At 50.0% G+C, this 16421-nt stretch overlaps 1 protein-coding gene across 6 annotated transcripts in view; it reads right to left on the minus strand.

The window, feature by feature from the left end:
* Nucleotides 1-14689, minus strand: part of baiap2b (BAR/IMD domain containing adaptor protein 2b) — a 53060-nt gene extending 38371 nt beyond the window's left edge. For 4 of the 6 annotated variants that reach the window (XM_070990220.1, XM_070990219.1, XM_070990223.1 and 1 more), the window contains exon 1: nucleotides 14386-14655. In XM_070990220.1, coding sequence (XP_070846321.1) covers nucleotides 14386-14460 — 75 coding nt within the window. In that variant the 5' untranslated portion in view covers nucleotides 14461-14655. Of the gene's footprint in view, nucleotides 1-14385 lie in introns of all 6 variants that reach the window. The other 2 variants (XM_070990221.1, XM_070990224.1) reach the window with 1 other exon arrangement.
* Nucleotides 14690-16421: the final 1732 nt, after the last annotated feature.

Below are 16421 nucleotides of genomic sequence, written 5' to 3' on the forward strand. Positions count from 1 at the left end.
GGATGGGTTAGTCAAGGAGCAGGACAGACAGCGATACAAACATGAGCTCCGGCGACCGAGCGGCAGTCTTTACTGGGGCATGAGCACACAGCAGTCAGCTGAGCCAACCAGGAGGAAGAGGAGTGCAGCAGGGATTCATTTCAAGCTGGCGGCGAGGACCGAGGCGACGAAATATCGGGGAAAAGAACGGGAAGGAGAGTCACGGGGGGGGGGGGGGGCTGTGTGTATATGTTGTGGTGTGTCTCCCCTGCTGCCTCTGTTAAAATAAAACCTGGTTTTGGCTGCTGACCCCCTTCGCTCAGCAGCAGACCTGGACACATCGCAGTTCCCCTCCATCGCTCTCGCGCTGGCTGAACTCCGGCACGCTGCTCCTGCTAATTGCTTTCCTTTGTTGTACAAAAGGGCCAGTTCACCCAAATTAAACCTCTACACTGGTGTGTCTGTCCAAGTCTCAGAGACAGATGTCTCAGAGCCTGACAGAACTATCTGCATGGACAGACGCAGATGGAGGCGAGACAGTCAGCCGCCCTAAAAAATACATCATCAGTAAATATATTGATTGTGTTATGTGTTTCTGAATGGTCTTCAAGTGGTCGTCAGGTCCTGGAGGTGTCGGCCGGGAAAGACGTAAATACTTGAATAGAGAGAAGCACCTGGAACAGGGAGGAGGACTGAGGTCAGGTGATTAGCTGCATGATCCAGCTCTGGCTGATCAGAGGAAGAGGAGGAAAAGTCTCCCTCTGAGCTAATTTATTCATGCAGACAAACAGGCAGCGAAGTGTCCACAGCAGAAGACACAACAAGCAGTGAAGGGAAAGTCAAGACGAGACGCATAATGAGTTTCACCGCCTCTGTCCGTCTCTGCGGTGACTCAACCTCCCCCTCAGTCCAAGCTGCCCTTTCACTTCTGCTGCATCTCCGGCGAAACCGGCAATTTAAGAAGCAGCCGTTCTCTCGCTTTGACTTTCTCTTCTAACTTTGAAACGGCAGGAAGGACGAAAGGAGGGAGAAGATGAAGGGAGCGAGGGACGAGACGGACCCCAGACGGAAGACGGGATGAGGGAGTTAACATGGCAATGATTGACAAGCAGCATCGGACACTGACATCAGTCAGTTGATTCCAGGAGAGATGCAGTGACCACACTGGCCGCTGCTGTTCATCAACACAGCCGCCATATTGGTCTTATCAGCAGCACCATCGGCTTCCGTTCAGCCTCCTCTGTTAGATTATAAACCGCTCCACAAGGTGTTCAGCAGACAGTCATGAGACAGGAATGGACGGTCCTGTCAAATATGTCTTTTGAATAAAGTGTTAGCAACTGAGCTAGCAAGCTCTGGTGACTAATGCTAGCATTAGCTCACCAGCTAGCTGTTCACCGACGGGCCGGCGAGCCGCTTCCTGCTGTGCTCGGTGCCAGCTCAGTTAGAGGGCAGCGCGACGTTTTGAGGTTTATTTAACAGCTTGGGAGGATGACAAAAAGTCAGAGGAGGAAAGGGGACAGAGACAACAGAAGAATGAGCATAAGGCGAGGGGAGAGGAGGGGGACATCCGAGGTTGACAGACGCATAGTTTCATAGCTTCTTGCTACGAGGGACGCCTGCTAATGCCTGCCGGATGACGCACAACAATCACCTTGGTTCACAAACTTCACCATGACTTCAAAAAAGGAAGCAGGAAGTAGGGCAGGACGACACAGGGGTGCAGGGAAAACAGGCTGAGAGCCCGGCGATGGAGGAGAGGGAGGGAGCAGCTTCAAGGTGGTCAAATGAGGAGAAAGTGAAGAGGGACGTGGACAGACACGAGGTGTGGTGGTTGTTAATGTTTCACATGTACTTAGTGACACAAATACAACTGATCCACACGCTTCAGAAGAAGAAGACGAAGAGCGGACAGAGGACAAAAGGTGTTTGACGAGTGGAGAGAGACATGTACTCCAGATCCATGTCCTCCAACCTTTACACCTGCTGTGTAGCTTCACGTGTGTGTTAACGATTATGTGATGGAACAGTTGCAAGTTTTGGGAAATAATCTCACTGGTTTTCCTGCAGAGAATTAAACTAAGAAGAAGATCAACAGCATCCATCTGAAGCCAGCAGCAGATTAGCTTAGCTTAGCAGAAAGACTGGAAATGGGGTGAAACAGCGATTCAAAGTTCAAGCTCGTGAAATAACACGTTACGTCTTGTGTGTTTAATCTGTGCACAAACAGAAATTTGTGGCGCTGCAGCTGCTTCGAGGCCGGCTGCTTCAGTTTCAGCTGCAAACAGGGCGAACAGTTCGCCGCACGGAGCGGCAGTTCAGCTCTCGACCTCAGGAAACCCACAACTCTGCCCTTCATGCACACAAACCGTCACAGCAGGCTCGTCTGATCTGACTCACCTGTCAATCACCATCAGTGCGTTAGCACGCATGCTAATGCTGAACTAATTCACGAGCTTCCCTTCGTCACGTAACGCTCACACGGTTTAGGGGATAATTTAATAGGATCATTAACTTGGCTGGTCCTGGTTTAATCCACACTCAATCAGCTGAGCTCGTTCCTCTAGCAGCAGGGACTGAGGCTGATTAGCATTTTGCTAAATGAAAGACCATATTGGAGTGCATGGGAAATGAGAGGGATTACAGAGCAAACGCTGCTTTGTCTCACGTCGCCCGTGTGCTTCGGTCATGTGTTTTAATTGACTCGCTAATCACCTCCCCAATTAAATGCCAAACTCAGTAACAATACAGGGCTTGTGTTATCACGTTGCAGCGTTGGGGAAATGCTCTCATGAATGTGCTTCATCTGTGATCAGCACAATGTTATCTGGGAGCCAAACAGCAGCGTAATAACAAACGGGACATTATCTTCTGCTTCGCTGCAACAGATACAAACAGCGACAAAGACGCCGCGTGATCTCTGTTTGCTGATCTGAGTGAGATTCTGCCCACAGACGATGATACACCGGTTTAATCAATCCATTATGCAGCTTCAGTGTCACCAATGCAGCATTTTTAAAAGTCCTGGCTCCCTGACAGGAACAGAGTAAATGTCAGAGCGGAGATAATCAGCGAACACTTTGAAATCGACCATGAAGCAGATCGCAGATCCCACAGGAAGATGCAACTATTACACCAATAATTAGCTGACTCAGGAGCGAAGAGGAGCTAACCTTCTGAAGGAGACGTGGGACTACGAGCTGGTTTTTACCATGAACAGTTTGAGTTAAAAACAACAACATTTGGCGTCTCGAGGAAGACAACAGGCCTTCAATCACCAGGGTAATACTTTGATTTTCACATAAACAACCAAAAAATGCTAATATGATTAGTCAGTTAATGGATTTGACTAATTCATTAAAATAATGTGAAAAGATAAGTCATTTATGAAGCCAAATGGTTTCTGGTGGCAGCTACTTCGCTGTTTTTCTGTTTCATATTACGCTAAATTTCATGTTTTTCAGGTTTTGGTCAAACAAAACAAGTGATTTTTCCAACAAATCAGAAACTTCAGAGTCTCAGGATCAGTATCAGAAGAGCTAATCATTAGCTTCAACCTGCAGTCCTGCTGCAGGCGGACTGGAAGCACGAGGACGTCCACGCGCCGTCTCACAGGACTTCACGAGAGTGCGATCCGTCTCCACCGACGTGCATCTGAAATATTTACTCTCTCACTCTCTGCCGCTCAGCGAAGGATGTTTCGGCCGGCCCGTGTTCACCCGGGAGGCGTCCGAGCGTGCTTGTGCGAGTCTAACTGGAGTAAACTTGTGTGTGTCAGTTAAACGCTGGTGTGTGTCCTGTGGGTGCGCAGATGTCCGCGGCGCACCGTGCTGACAGGCTGCCATGTAGCATCAGCTTCTGCAGGGCGGACGAGGACTGGGGCCTGTGAGTGCTCCTTTGTTTTTGATCTGGGGGGGTTATTCTTCACTGTTTCATCTGTGGAAGCAGCTTGTGAGCAACACTTGACAATTTTCCTTTGGGAAAACGAAGACTTCTATCTCTTTTATCGCAGCAGGTTTGACAGGGAGGCGCACCGACAGGCCTTCATACCAGAACAGCGAAGTGCGGTCCGTCACGCGGCCGCTGGCAAGCCGCATGGCCTGAACAGCTAATGTGAAAGTAAAAATGCTCTGTCCTGGTCGTTTCCCCTGAACCAGTTCGGTCAGCTCGCCGGCCCTCATTCACCCTCTGAGCTCGATGGAGGGATCAAACTCTCTGAGGTCGTACAGCTCAAGTTATCAGTGGCTCTCTCTTTTGATTTTCAGTCTAAAACTGTTGAATGTTGAATTCCAAGTCGTCAGCGACCACAAATAATAGTACTGGATCATTTCTGAACATCATATTGTTTGTTGTTTCCATTGGCATTGTTCACCGTGTTAAAATCTGAGACGCTCCAGTGATACGACTGTAGCTGGAAGCAGGACGTGTGTGAGGTAGGCCAACACATAATTGGCCATGCTGGAAGTCGCTGCACCTTGTTTTCAAGCAGAAATCCTGGTACCGACTGGTTTGAGAGGTGCGATCAGCAAGAACATCTGGTGGGAGACTTTGGCCCCATTAATTAAGGAGAAGGGACGAAAGTGAGAAGCTGTCTTTGTGGACTGGAAACATTGCGGATGTCCCGCATCCAAACCAGTTTTACAGGCTGTCAAAGATAGCCTGAAAGCATGTCTTTATCCTGAGAAAACAATCCCGTGCGCTCTTATTGTGCTCTCATCCTCCGCGAGTTTGATCCTCAGCACACTGGTTTTACATTCCACTCTGCAACGCGAGGTCATAACAGACCACATTCTCCCAGTAAAGCAACTGAAATCCAGTCATATTTCACTGGAAGTGCCACCGCGGCTATAACAGGTGACTAATGCGAGGAGGCCTCAACATCAAGGTGAACAGATCCATCAGAGCAACACGGCAGCACCTGGAAATCCTGTCCAATGACAGATGAGTGATGTGGAGCAGAGCCGGTGCTTACATAAGCTATTAATAATGTACCACCGGAGGCATTTCTGCAGCGTTTATGACAAGCTGCCTTCAGACGCACATACACGAGAAACATGGAGGCAAATATTAGTCAACCCGCGAACGAAAATCCAATTATTACAACTAAATGAGTGTTTAAGCACAGCATACAGCCAAAAGTCAGCGGACATCACATCCCAGTCGCTCCCCAGTAACACCACCTACAGCTGAAGAAGAGGAAGATCTAGTAGATCAGCATCATCACTCAGCAGCAGAAAAAGCACAGCAGCCAGCGGAGCAGCTTCTGAAGGAACAGTTAACGCAGTGCAGCGGCCTCGCTGAACAGCCAGCAGTCACTTCCCACACAGCAAACACACTCACAGCTCAACGCTGGAGAGAACAAAGGTACGACAACGAGCAGCATCAAAGCGCACTGCGAGGAGCTGACGGCCTGCCTGCGTGCACGCACCAGTGTGTGTGCGTGTGTGTGTCAGTTGGCGGCAGGAGACGAGTGTGTGGGGTGAGTCAGAGCCTACATAAACAGCAGCAGGTTCGTATCATGTTGGGGCGTAAATTACTGTAAAGCCGAGCCAACCGTGTGGCACCATTAGAGCCCGCTGCGCCGCTCGCTGCCAAACAGATTAACCGGCAAGAAGGGACCTGGCAACCCCGGCAAGGAGGGAGGGACAGACCAGGTGGAGACAAAGCCAGGACCACAAGGAAATAATTAAATGGAAGCTTGAAGCAACGGATTCTTCAGTCCTTTATCAGTGTTTGTAAAATGGCCTCTCTCCTTCCAACGGCGTAACAGTCGGTCTGAAATCAGCGTGAAGAGCGCGGAAATGTCAGGCAGCAGGAAGAGCCGACGGGGTCATTTGCAAGTCAAACGCTTCCACTAACGTCAGTTAAAACTGAGGTTTTTCAGGTGACATATAAGCACAGTTTCAACAGCATTTCAGTGTGAAACAGGTCAAAAATACACACTGAAAGTCCATCAAACAGCAGCTCGTCCACTGACTCGTCAGGCACAAAAAGTCTCTGCGGACACTAAAGGCGCACTGACATCATCGCTGCAGGGTCAAGATTTTATCCGTCTGTCTGTCACATCATGAAAACCAGCTCGAGGGGGTCTAAGCCCCCAGGCTCCACCCCTGCCCCCCGGTCACATGACCAAAACTATGGTCACTTCCTGCTCTCAGCACGAGGTGACATCATGTGAAGTTCAGTTAGTCAGTTAGTTATAAACAGTCTCTAGAGAACCCCTCAAAAGGAAAGAGGATGCTTGTGCCCCCCCAACCCCCCCCAAAAAAAACAGTGTAATCACAGCAGAGTCAACAATTTAAGTGTTGATGACCAAAGCTCGTCCTTTGTCCTCGTGCTGCTCAGACGTGTGTGAACCAGTCGAATATGAACCAGATTATACACACACACACACACACACACACACACACACACACACACACACACACACACACACACACACACACACACACACACACACACAGGAAAGGTCATTTACTCGAGGTGGTCGCCCTGGAAACAGGGAGGGATCGTGTGGCGCCGAGGTGTGTTTGGCTACGACTCCAGAGTCAAGGTGACCCCTGTCATCAAGTTTTACTGAGTGTGTGTGTGTGTGTGTGTGTGTGTGTGTCTGTGTGTGTGTGTGTGTGTGTGTGTGTGTGTGCATATGACACCCCTCTCCATAACCCGCCGCCACACTCTCATTTCTCACCGCGTACAGGTGTCAGGCGGCGTATGAGCGCTCATCGCTCACACGCCGCTCGGACGCAGGTTTCCTTCGCCGCACCACTTCTCCATCAAAACACAATCGAACCTGCTTCTTCAGCCTCTTTTCATCCCTGCGCATGAAACCGTCCAAAACCAACTCAGTAACACATGTAATTTCTTACAGCGTGTGAGTGTGTGTGTGTGTGTGCGTGCGTGCGTGTGTGTGCACGCTTCCCTATCAGCCGCACTCCTCACGTCCTCCTGTTTTGTTCTGCTCTGCGCTTCATCACAAATGTCTGCTGATAAACACGGAGGTGTTTTTATTCCCATGAACCCGAAGCGAAACTATCAAAAGACACCAAACTGATGAGGAGGGAAGCCGCTGACGGCTCCACCTCGGCTGAACGAATCCGTCCTTCGTGAATTCATTAATGTGTCGTGAAACCACAAGTAAACCAGCTGTTTGAAGCAGAAACATCTTTCTAAATGTTCGACTCTAAACGAATCAGTCGGGCAAAGTGAAAGCACAGCGAGGTCTGAACGTCGGACGGATGCAATGATAGACGTTTGTCGCTTCAGCTGACGGCTCATCACTGAAGACACATTACTGCAGCCCAGCATGGACGCAGAGGAACCCACAAACATCTCCTTCATATGGAAAATAACCAAGCAGTTTACAGTGAATGTATCTCATACGTTTATGCTTAATGTTAATAGCGTAGGATGACGGAAAGCTGAGACTCTTTAGCTAAAAAAACTACTGTTATTTATCAGAACATGGAGATTTTTGTCTGTTTGTCTGGACCAGGGGTCAGAGGTTTACCAGCTTCATCACAGCTGTCAGTGTCACGTTCTGCCACGACTTGGATTTTGCAATACCATCATTACCGAGCAGACAGCTACGAACACACTCGTAGAACTGGAGTTACATCTAGTAACTACTGTTTGCTCGCTATAACGGCAACTGCAGTAACATGAAGATAGGCAGGTATTTCTATATAAATATATCACAGCATCATTTCTTATATTCTTATATATGTATGGTCACTACATATGGCAACCTCTTTACTTAATAGCTCACCTAAATATCATGTAGCTCAGCACGACTCCACCTTTAACAACCACCTCAGTAATAACTGTATTTACACAAAGTCACCAAAAACGAAACACTCATAGCCTCATAAAGACAAAAGCTCCGGCAGGTTACTGGACCGGATTAGACTGAACAGGTGTACCTAATAAAGTGGCCAACGAGTGTATACTAGCATGTTTTCTCCAGCAGTCATTTATTTAAATAGAGCCTTGTAGCTCCACACACACTTAGGATCAGACCTCACTTCAGCATAGGTGGCACATACAGCCAAATGTAAACATGCATGGACGCACTGGGCATGAACACATGACAGGCAGGCGTCAGACGTCCCCTCTGCATGAGAGACTGTACGTGGGACTGATAAGCTGATGGATTTACACTGTGTCCATTAGTGTTTCGCCGCTGTCCCTCATTATTCTGTTTCCCAGGAAATGGACATTATTTGCTTCTGCTCAGCCAGTGTAACAATCACCACGCTAAAGCCGCACTGCTTCATCGCCCTCCGGAGATGGAAATTCAGCGCCTATCTGCTGTGTGTGTGTGTGTGTGTGTGTGTGTGTGTGTGTGTGTGTGTGTGTGTGTGTGAGAACTCAGCCAATTTCCCTTTCAGATGAGCTCTTATCTGTGTGCAGGCGAGCAGAGGCAGAGTCAGCGCCCCCTGTTCCACAGATGCAGCTTCAGAAGGAGAGCGGAGGGAGGGGGGCGCTTCCGCCGCCATATATGGAAGTGCTGGAATTCCCCCCCGTGACAAGGCAACCCATTTTCATTCGCCTCACGTTCGGCTCATAGCGCAGGCGAGCTGACGGGGTGGTGGGCGAGTCGAGAGCGAGGAGGTGACGGGAGGGAAGGAGGGAGGGAAGGAGGAAGTCTCCACCGCCGCCATGTGAGCGAAAGTGATCGCCGTCGTCATCGCCTCAGAGTGACGCAACCGATTGGGTCGACACAAGCCGCACACGTACATGTGAACGACCATATGCTCGCCTGAGGCGTGTGTTCACACGTTCATTCACAAATATCAGCTGCAAGGTCGCAGCACAGAGCGGAGGGTGAACACGGAGCGCCTCGTTTCCTGTGCGAACGAAGGAGTAGCTGCACGTGTGACGCCAGGATGCTATCATGTAGGGCTGAGTGTGTGTGTGTGTGTGTGTGTGTGTGTGTGTGTGTGTGTGTGTGTGTGTGTGTGTGTGTATTAAAAGGATGCAGCAGTGACATCATAATGGTGCATTTTATCTTTCAATCCCCTGAGGACACCTCTTCATCCCTCCTTTCCCTCTTCCAACCTCAGATTCCAGATTAAATGTCACTCTGGAGCTACATTTCCAATTAAACAAACACACACACACACACACACACACACACACACACACACACACACACACACACACACACACACACACACACCGCTGCAGGAATTTCCTATTCTTTCCTTCCTCTCAGGCTTAATTCCTGTCTAATTACAGTCAGAAGCGAATCGCGGATCCACGTTTGTCTCCTCGCTCCGCTTCCATTCACTCTGCTGCGAGATCCGTCGCAGTAACTTTCCTTTCATCCTCTGCCAACCTCCTGCTCCCTGACAGCCTCCACCTCTCCTCCCAGATCTCCCTCCAGCTCACGTTAGATAACTTACAGATGTGCTAAAGGCTGCTGACGTACCGCGCACAGGCGGCAGATGCCAGCGGTTATGTTATATGACAGCTGTGAACGCTGTGTCGTAACAGAGCAGTAAAATCTGAATAATGGAAGGATGGCAGCGCACACTCCTGCACCTGCGCTGAGCTGATGCCTCCTGGATGCTGGTTTTGGGTCTAATCAGTACAAAAATTCAATCATATGTCATGAAGGAAAGCTATGCAGAGGATGCTAACATGAAGACGTTATCAGATAACTGACCAAACGTGTACAAACACATCACGTCGAAGCATTCGAAGCCTTTGTTATTAGCCATCTAAAGCATCACTTTGCCTGTAATGAAAGAAGAAGGTCTTCTTCGTCATCTCATCGCGGTGAACCAGCGTTCAACAGACAGACAGACCTCCACCTCTTCATACAAGAGGCAAAGAAACTGGTTTCCAGGAAGCAGCCAGCTCATTAGCTGCTAAATGTCCCACTTTCTTCACCAGCTAGCAGCTAACTTTGTCAGTCTGCAGATGTAGCATGCAGCCGGTGTATGAGAGCCAAGAGACTCAACTACACAGTGTGTGTGCAACTGTAGAACCATAACAGTGAGCTGAGCGAGGTGACGTTCAGCTGAGGTGGAGAGCTGGTGATGACTCTCAATGAGATCAACAACACAATGCTGAGGGAAGGTTAAGGTGAACGGCTGCAGCGCTGCACCTTCAGCTACCAATCTGCACTCTTACGTAACACAATCACACACCCGACAACGCTGTCAGACGGCGTCACGATGACGCTCGCACATGCCGATGCTCACCAGAGATCAGTAACAAGGCAAAAAGCTAGAACAAAGCCTGGAGCTCGAGGAGGCTCGGTACTCCGCAGGGACGGACGCACAAAGCCGGAGATGAAGCTCTGAGCAGAGACAAAAGAGGTGAAAGCAGTGTGACTAATCAGAGAGGAAAAATCACCGGTTTGAAACAATCACACCGGAGAAATGCTGCCCGAGCAGAGCGCTTAGATTCAATATGCTTCTTCACACATGAGCACAGAGACTACAGGCTTGGTTTCACCTCAAATGACCTCAAACGTGAACAAAGTAAAGCGAACCAGGGCGACTCAGTCCGCCTGATGGACGCCGAGGCATCTTTTCACAGAGTGAGAGAGGGAAGAAGAAGAGGGGGAGGAAGATGGAGCCAAGAACCTCTCCCTTCCTCAGTCCATCCACTGCTGCCCTGACGCTCACCTGCAGCAAAAACAGCTGCCTTATGGGCCGCACAACACCGAGCCAACAGCACGGAGCCACAGCTGGAAAACTGCAAGTGTTGACTGTTTTTCTCTGCATTTTGTCCACTGAGTTGAGAAATGAAAAGGCTGCACTGGGAAGAAAAACCTGAACAGATTGCACTTGTGTGACTGTGGGGATAAAGTGTTCGGTAGCATTACTCACAACCCCCCACACATTGGACAAAAATCCCTCCCTCGAGGACAAATGAGCGCTGTTCGGTCTCGCGTCTCGCGAAGATTGGACTTGAAAATATGACAATATTTACGGAGGGATTTACGGCTCCAATCACTGGAGGACGCTCCCCAGAGACAGTTAGACTACACAGATACTAAAACAGCGTTTAAACGGATCCTGTCCACCTTTTATGAAGCTGCTGAGGCGCGTAAAGAGACAACTTCTGAAAGAGTCAATGAAGGACAGAGAATCAGAATCACAGATTGTCCACATTGTTCATCAGTCAACGATCGGTCACTGCTGCTTTATGCTCATGTTGGACTTCCACAAATTGACCAAAAACAGACTTTTCCATCAGGCTATGTACTACTGACACATATTGCTATCCCAATATAAATTTCCACAGACTATAATGGACAATTTCAACCACTGTCTGCCCTGAGAAGATGTCACGATCCTGCATGAGGAGCTGCAGGACGTGATGGGTCGAAGGACAAACAATCATACGCAGAACAAAGAAAGCACAACCGTCAATCAATCGCACGCCACTCCTTCCATCAACACATCTCACAGCGGCCTCGCCCGACACCCGAGCTTCATTCAACAAACGCTCGCAGCGCTGCTGGGATTACAACGCTTGGCTGAATACACTCCTGAACAAACATACAGATGGTGCTTGTTCAGCAACCACAACAACCCGAGGAAACAGTTTACCCACGCTGTCGGTGGGAAGCGAACACACCTCCGAGCTGCATCTGAAAGATGCATCCAGAGGGACGTTTCCCACCCAGAGGTGAACTCCCCTCATTTGACCTGAGTGCCAGCCGCTCTGCAGTACAGCATGCTGCGGACAAACAGGCGAATCATACACATGCAGTCGTGAGACACTGCCCACGCACACACACTTGCATCCAACAGCGTGAGTCATCCAAACATCACATTCAGCATCTCTGGTTTGGGCAGCAGCGCGGTGAGTTCAGGCTTTGGTCCTCTGTTGTGGAGCTGGAGCCACTTCTGTGGCAGCTGACAGTCTAACAGTCAAAGAGAGAAGCAGCGAGCGGAGCTGCTGGCAAACAAAACCTCAGGTTAACCAGAGAAGAGTCGCCATGCTCACTTCAGACAGATGCAAGCACCTGAGAGCTTCAGAGGAGGATCATCAAACATCAAACCTCTGCTCGCGTCTCTGAGAAGCTCCAGACGAACCAATTACAGCAAAGATGAGTCCATCAGCGGCGCCAAGTTCTGCCTGACAAACCTATTCTTGTCAATAACACAAATTTCATTCAATCCTCACCAGATTTGGTACATAAACTATTTCAGGGACTCCGTCTGGTCGCTAAATTTATCAAGACCATAAATGATTAAATGACGGTGCGACTCAAACCCACGTTACAAGACTCGTGTTACTTCTTGTATGTGGCGCTCGAAACGGCCACATCATGACACTGAGTCGAGTGCAATTTGCCGAGTCATCCTGACAGGATTTCGGTCCATCTGTCCAACACGTATGTCTATTATTAGCCAATCAGCATGTGTGTCTATCAGTGTATGTGTACTGAAGTGCAGATGAGGATCTTAAACACAGCTCGGCGTCGCGGTGTCGGCGGAGGTGCGTCCTCCCTGGCGGCTTCCTGCTCGTCTCTCTACTGTGACTCTGTGTTCTGTAATGGATGCTCCTGATCCCCATCTTGATGCTGCATGACTTCATCTCCGCCGTTTGTCGTCTCTGCCTCCTCTTCCCGGCGGAGAAACAGATGTGAGCGTTATCTAATGGGAGCTGGCACCTCTGGGCCTCTTCATCTTCCAGGCCTTTAATGAATTAATAAAGAGCTGTTAGTTTCTCCAAACACAGCTCGGATGGCTCATGGCATCGGCTCAGAAGCACCCCGGGGCCCCACCACTGCAGACTCCTACCATCAGCGGCGGGTCAAACCGGCTTCTCCTCGCTCCTGCTGACTCCGTAATGATGCAGCCTGCTGACGGCAGGAAGAAACCCCGCTGCTGCGTATCTGCACGATGGCATTTTCATACTCGACCCTTCAGCGGAGCCGAGACTGGCGGCTTCTTTCCCTTCGTTTCATCGCATTTGCAAGCAAAGGTCATGTTTTTATTAATCGAGCTTTCATTTTTCCAATTAATCATTTAGTCTGAAATGTCAGAAGATGGTGAAAAGGACCGAAGGCGGCATCTCCAAAGAGCTGGAGACAGAACATCTTTCATTATTTCTGCTTAATTATCACCATTAACGTGTCAATCCACACACACTCCTCCTCAAACACCACAGCACCAGCATCCCATTCACTTCAACACACACGCTGTCTCTCCTCTTCCTTCATCTTCCTCCACCTCCTCCTCCTCTCTGTGGTTTGTCTCCAGCTCGTAACGATCCAGAGAAACCTCCCACAGGTCACAGCACCCGGCGCCTACACCTCGTGCATCACTGATCCCTCATCAGCTCGCGTTTGTGTCGGCCGTCACGTCACGCCGAACTGCGCCCGCTGCACAAAGAAGCGTGAACCCCGACTGACCCGACCTCCTCAGCTCCACCTTTGACTCACACACGCCACCGTCCACCGACACCTCTCCCGCACACGACGCCTTCAGGCGCCCCGGCTCCCTCCGAGGGTTTCTGCGGAGGAGTGTGGAACGGTGACAAGTTTCCTGGCATGAAGGAAAGCCCTCGTCGTGCTTCGTCTGCTCAAATTTACCTCATCTGGAGAGCTGCCACGAGTGCAGTGAAACTTAAGAGTAACACCTCTCCGGCACCACCACCTCCTCCGCCTGCTGAAGAGGAGCTCTGGTGGAGAGAACAATGGAGGACCTGAGCGTTGGTCCCCTTTTGTCTCTCGAGTTTGAATAAGGGTGGTCCTCTCAGTCAGAGGCCAATTTGGGGTCCAAGAGGACGCACAGGGTCAAAGGTCCACTGTCACTGCAGTTTGACGGTGAGTCACTCGTTTGACTCTGAAGGAATCAATCGATCAATACAACACACATTCATTGATTCATGCAGTCAGCACCACCAACAGAGACCCCAAAATGTGTCCAATGTGGGGACATGTAGAGACGTGAAGCTCAGCAGCTTCTGCTGGAGGACTGAAGGAGGTGACTGACTCCATCATCACAGCCGATCAATCGATCACTCCATCAGTTACTGCTGGCATTTGACTCTGAGGTCTGTGAAGCTGAGAAAGTGATTTGAAGACATCATTCTGATAAACTTCAACGGGACATTTCATCGACTACATAATTAATCGCTGGACCGTTAAAGAAATCGATCAGCTGTCTTTGAACTGATCAAAGCTGTGATCGAAGTTGTCCATCGTTTCTTTTCTTTGTCATGAAATCACTTCACAGCAGCTCAGAACCGACGGTTGAGCCACCAAAGTGCGAGGACACACACCGGCCAGGTCAACTGAGACAAAGTTACCCGCTGTCTGTCCTCTACCTGCGTCCTTTCGTTCGGCGTCCACCTGCGCAGCAGGTGTCCCTCCGCGGCCGGAGGACGCGCGGTCCCCGGCGGGGAAACAAACTACCAAACAGTCCGTCTTACCTTGTAGACATTCTCCGTTATACGGTGCACCTCGTCGGTCCGGGACATCCTTGTAGGAGCGTCAGTCAGAACCATAGACCAAGCTTTCCTGCGGGTGAGGCGGAGAGGATTTTCCGAACTGTGGCGGGAGAAACGGCGTCTGTTGGCGGCGAAGCGCGGCTCCTGTCTGCCGTGACTGAGAGACGAGCTCGTCTGGACGTGGGATCCCTGCTTTTATAGGAAAGTCCTCCGCTGCGCCCACACCAGCTCCCCACGCAGCCGCTCAGTCAGTCGGTGCCTCCCGGTTGGAGCGCAGAGGCGGACTAACTTCATGAGGGGCGGTGCTGCCTTCAGGGGCGGTGGGAAAGAGCGCCACCGACGAGCTGAGGCAGCTGGCGAGGAGGACAGACGTAATATGAAGGAAAGAATGAAAATATGAAAGAAGGAGCGAGGCAAGGAGAAAGAGTATGGTTTAGCTTGTTTTGAGGGGGACAATAAGGAGGATCTGTGTGAGGAAGACATGGCGTTGAAATAAACTGGATCAGATGGCAGATACCCGTGTGTGAGACCAGCAGAGGGACAGGTGAGCTTCCCACCCTTCTCACTCTGTAAAATATGTCGTTTTTCTATAAAGGAAACCACCTGGCCACAGGTTTCATCTCTATTTAAACACACTTTAATTTGCCACATGTGAGCAAACTGGTCCCTCTTCATCACAGGGCCCTGACATGGGGGGGGGGGGGGGGGGGGGGGACAAAAGACACTATTAGAAACATATTTAAATCATTTTGGTCCAATGTTTGGGTTGGTTCAACCTTCAGATACTAACCATGTGTTTTCATTTCAGTTAAAGTCGTGTATTCAGGAATGCAGAGATTTAGACAGATTAGTTTTTGGAATCTTCCCAATTTTACTTTTAAATTTTTTCTGGCGGGAAATTTGCCAAAATGCCAGAGGCTTGGACTCACGTGGATGGGACTTTCTCCTGGAGCTGTTAGCCTATTGTTTCTCACTAATCTGTTCCCTTCTGCCTGCATCGTCACACCGTTATTATTGTTACGACAGTGCCATACCGGCGCTTTGCGTTGGGTCCGTGAATGCAGCATAACATTTAAAGAAGCCGCGCCTCCTCCGCTGTGTCACGCGCAGCCCACGCCGCCGCCGCCTCCGCTACAACCATTCAGAGGACTGACGGAGCAGAGCCGCGCGCACAGCGTACACACTCCACCTGTCTGCAGGTGCGTTCACATGTCAGCATCACATCCCCGGGATGCGTTCAGGGCCGCAGGCGCTCACAGAGAGTCTTCATGGTGCATGTTATTGATGATTTTCACTGATAGGAAGCTGAGGCTGACGGTCCACCTCTGGCCGCATCACTCACACACCTGCACACACCTGCTGCTTGTTTACCCTGCTCTATAAATGTGTGGCTCCACTCCTCTCGGCTGAGTGGGCTCTGCTCGCTATGAGTGGGACGGAGCCACATTTTCTGGGATTTCAAACCTTGTATGGCGAGTTGGGGAATCCCACACAGTTTAGGCGTCACGATCTGAAGGCCTGCGAGGAAGAGACAGAGCAGAAGACACCAGCAGAGGACAGCCACGCCTCCTTCAGTGACACCAAACTGAGGACATGTTTAGGGCTGATGGCAGCAGGAAGGAGGGTTTGGTTTTGAGGGTCACGTCTGATCCCAAACTGCAGACAGTCAGTGGAAATCAATCAGGCCTGTTTGGTCTTCCCCATCAGCAGCCCATTGATTCGCTGCTCTGCCGGCATTCAGGCCCCACAATTAGTCCCCATAAGTGAACGCACTCTTCCATCATGTTTGCTGACTGCCAATGCATCGCCAAGCACAATTACACACCAACGAATTAAGACGATTGTTAATCACAGCTACGAGCAGTTCAAGTGATATTCAGAGACGCTGGAGTCGACCTTGAAGTCACAGCAGAAAACAAGAAGTCTCAAACGATGATCATTCTTCGTTTTACGCTTACGGAAACCCACTTTTTTATACTCTGTTGGTGTTTTTTTCATGACACACACACACACAGGTC

This window comes from Chaetodon trifascialis, chromosome 21 (assembly GCF_039877785.1).
Source record: "Chaetodon trifascialis isolate fChaTrf1 chromosome 21, fChaTrf1.hap1, whole genome shotgun sequence".
NCBI classification, from domain to species: Eukaryota; Metazoa; Chordata; class Actinopteri; order Chaetodontiformes; family Chaetodontidae; genus Chaetodon; species Chaetodon trifascialis.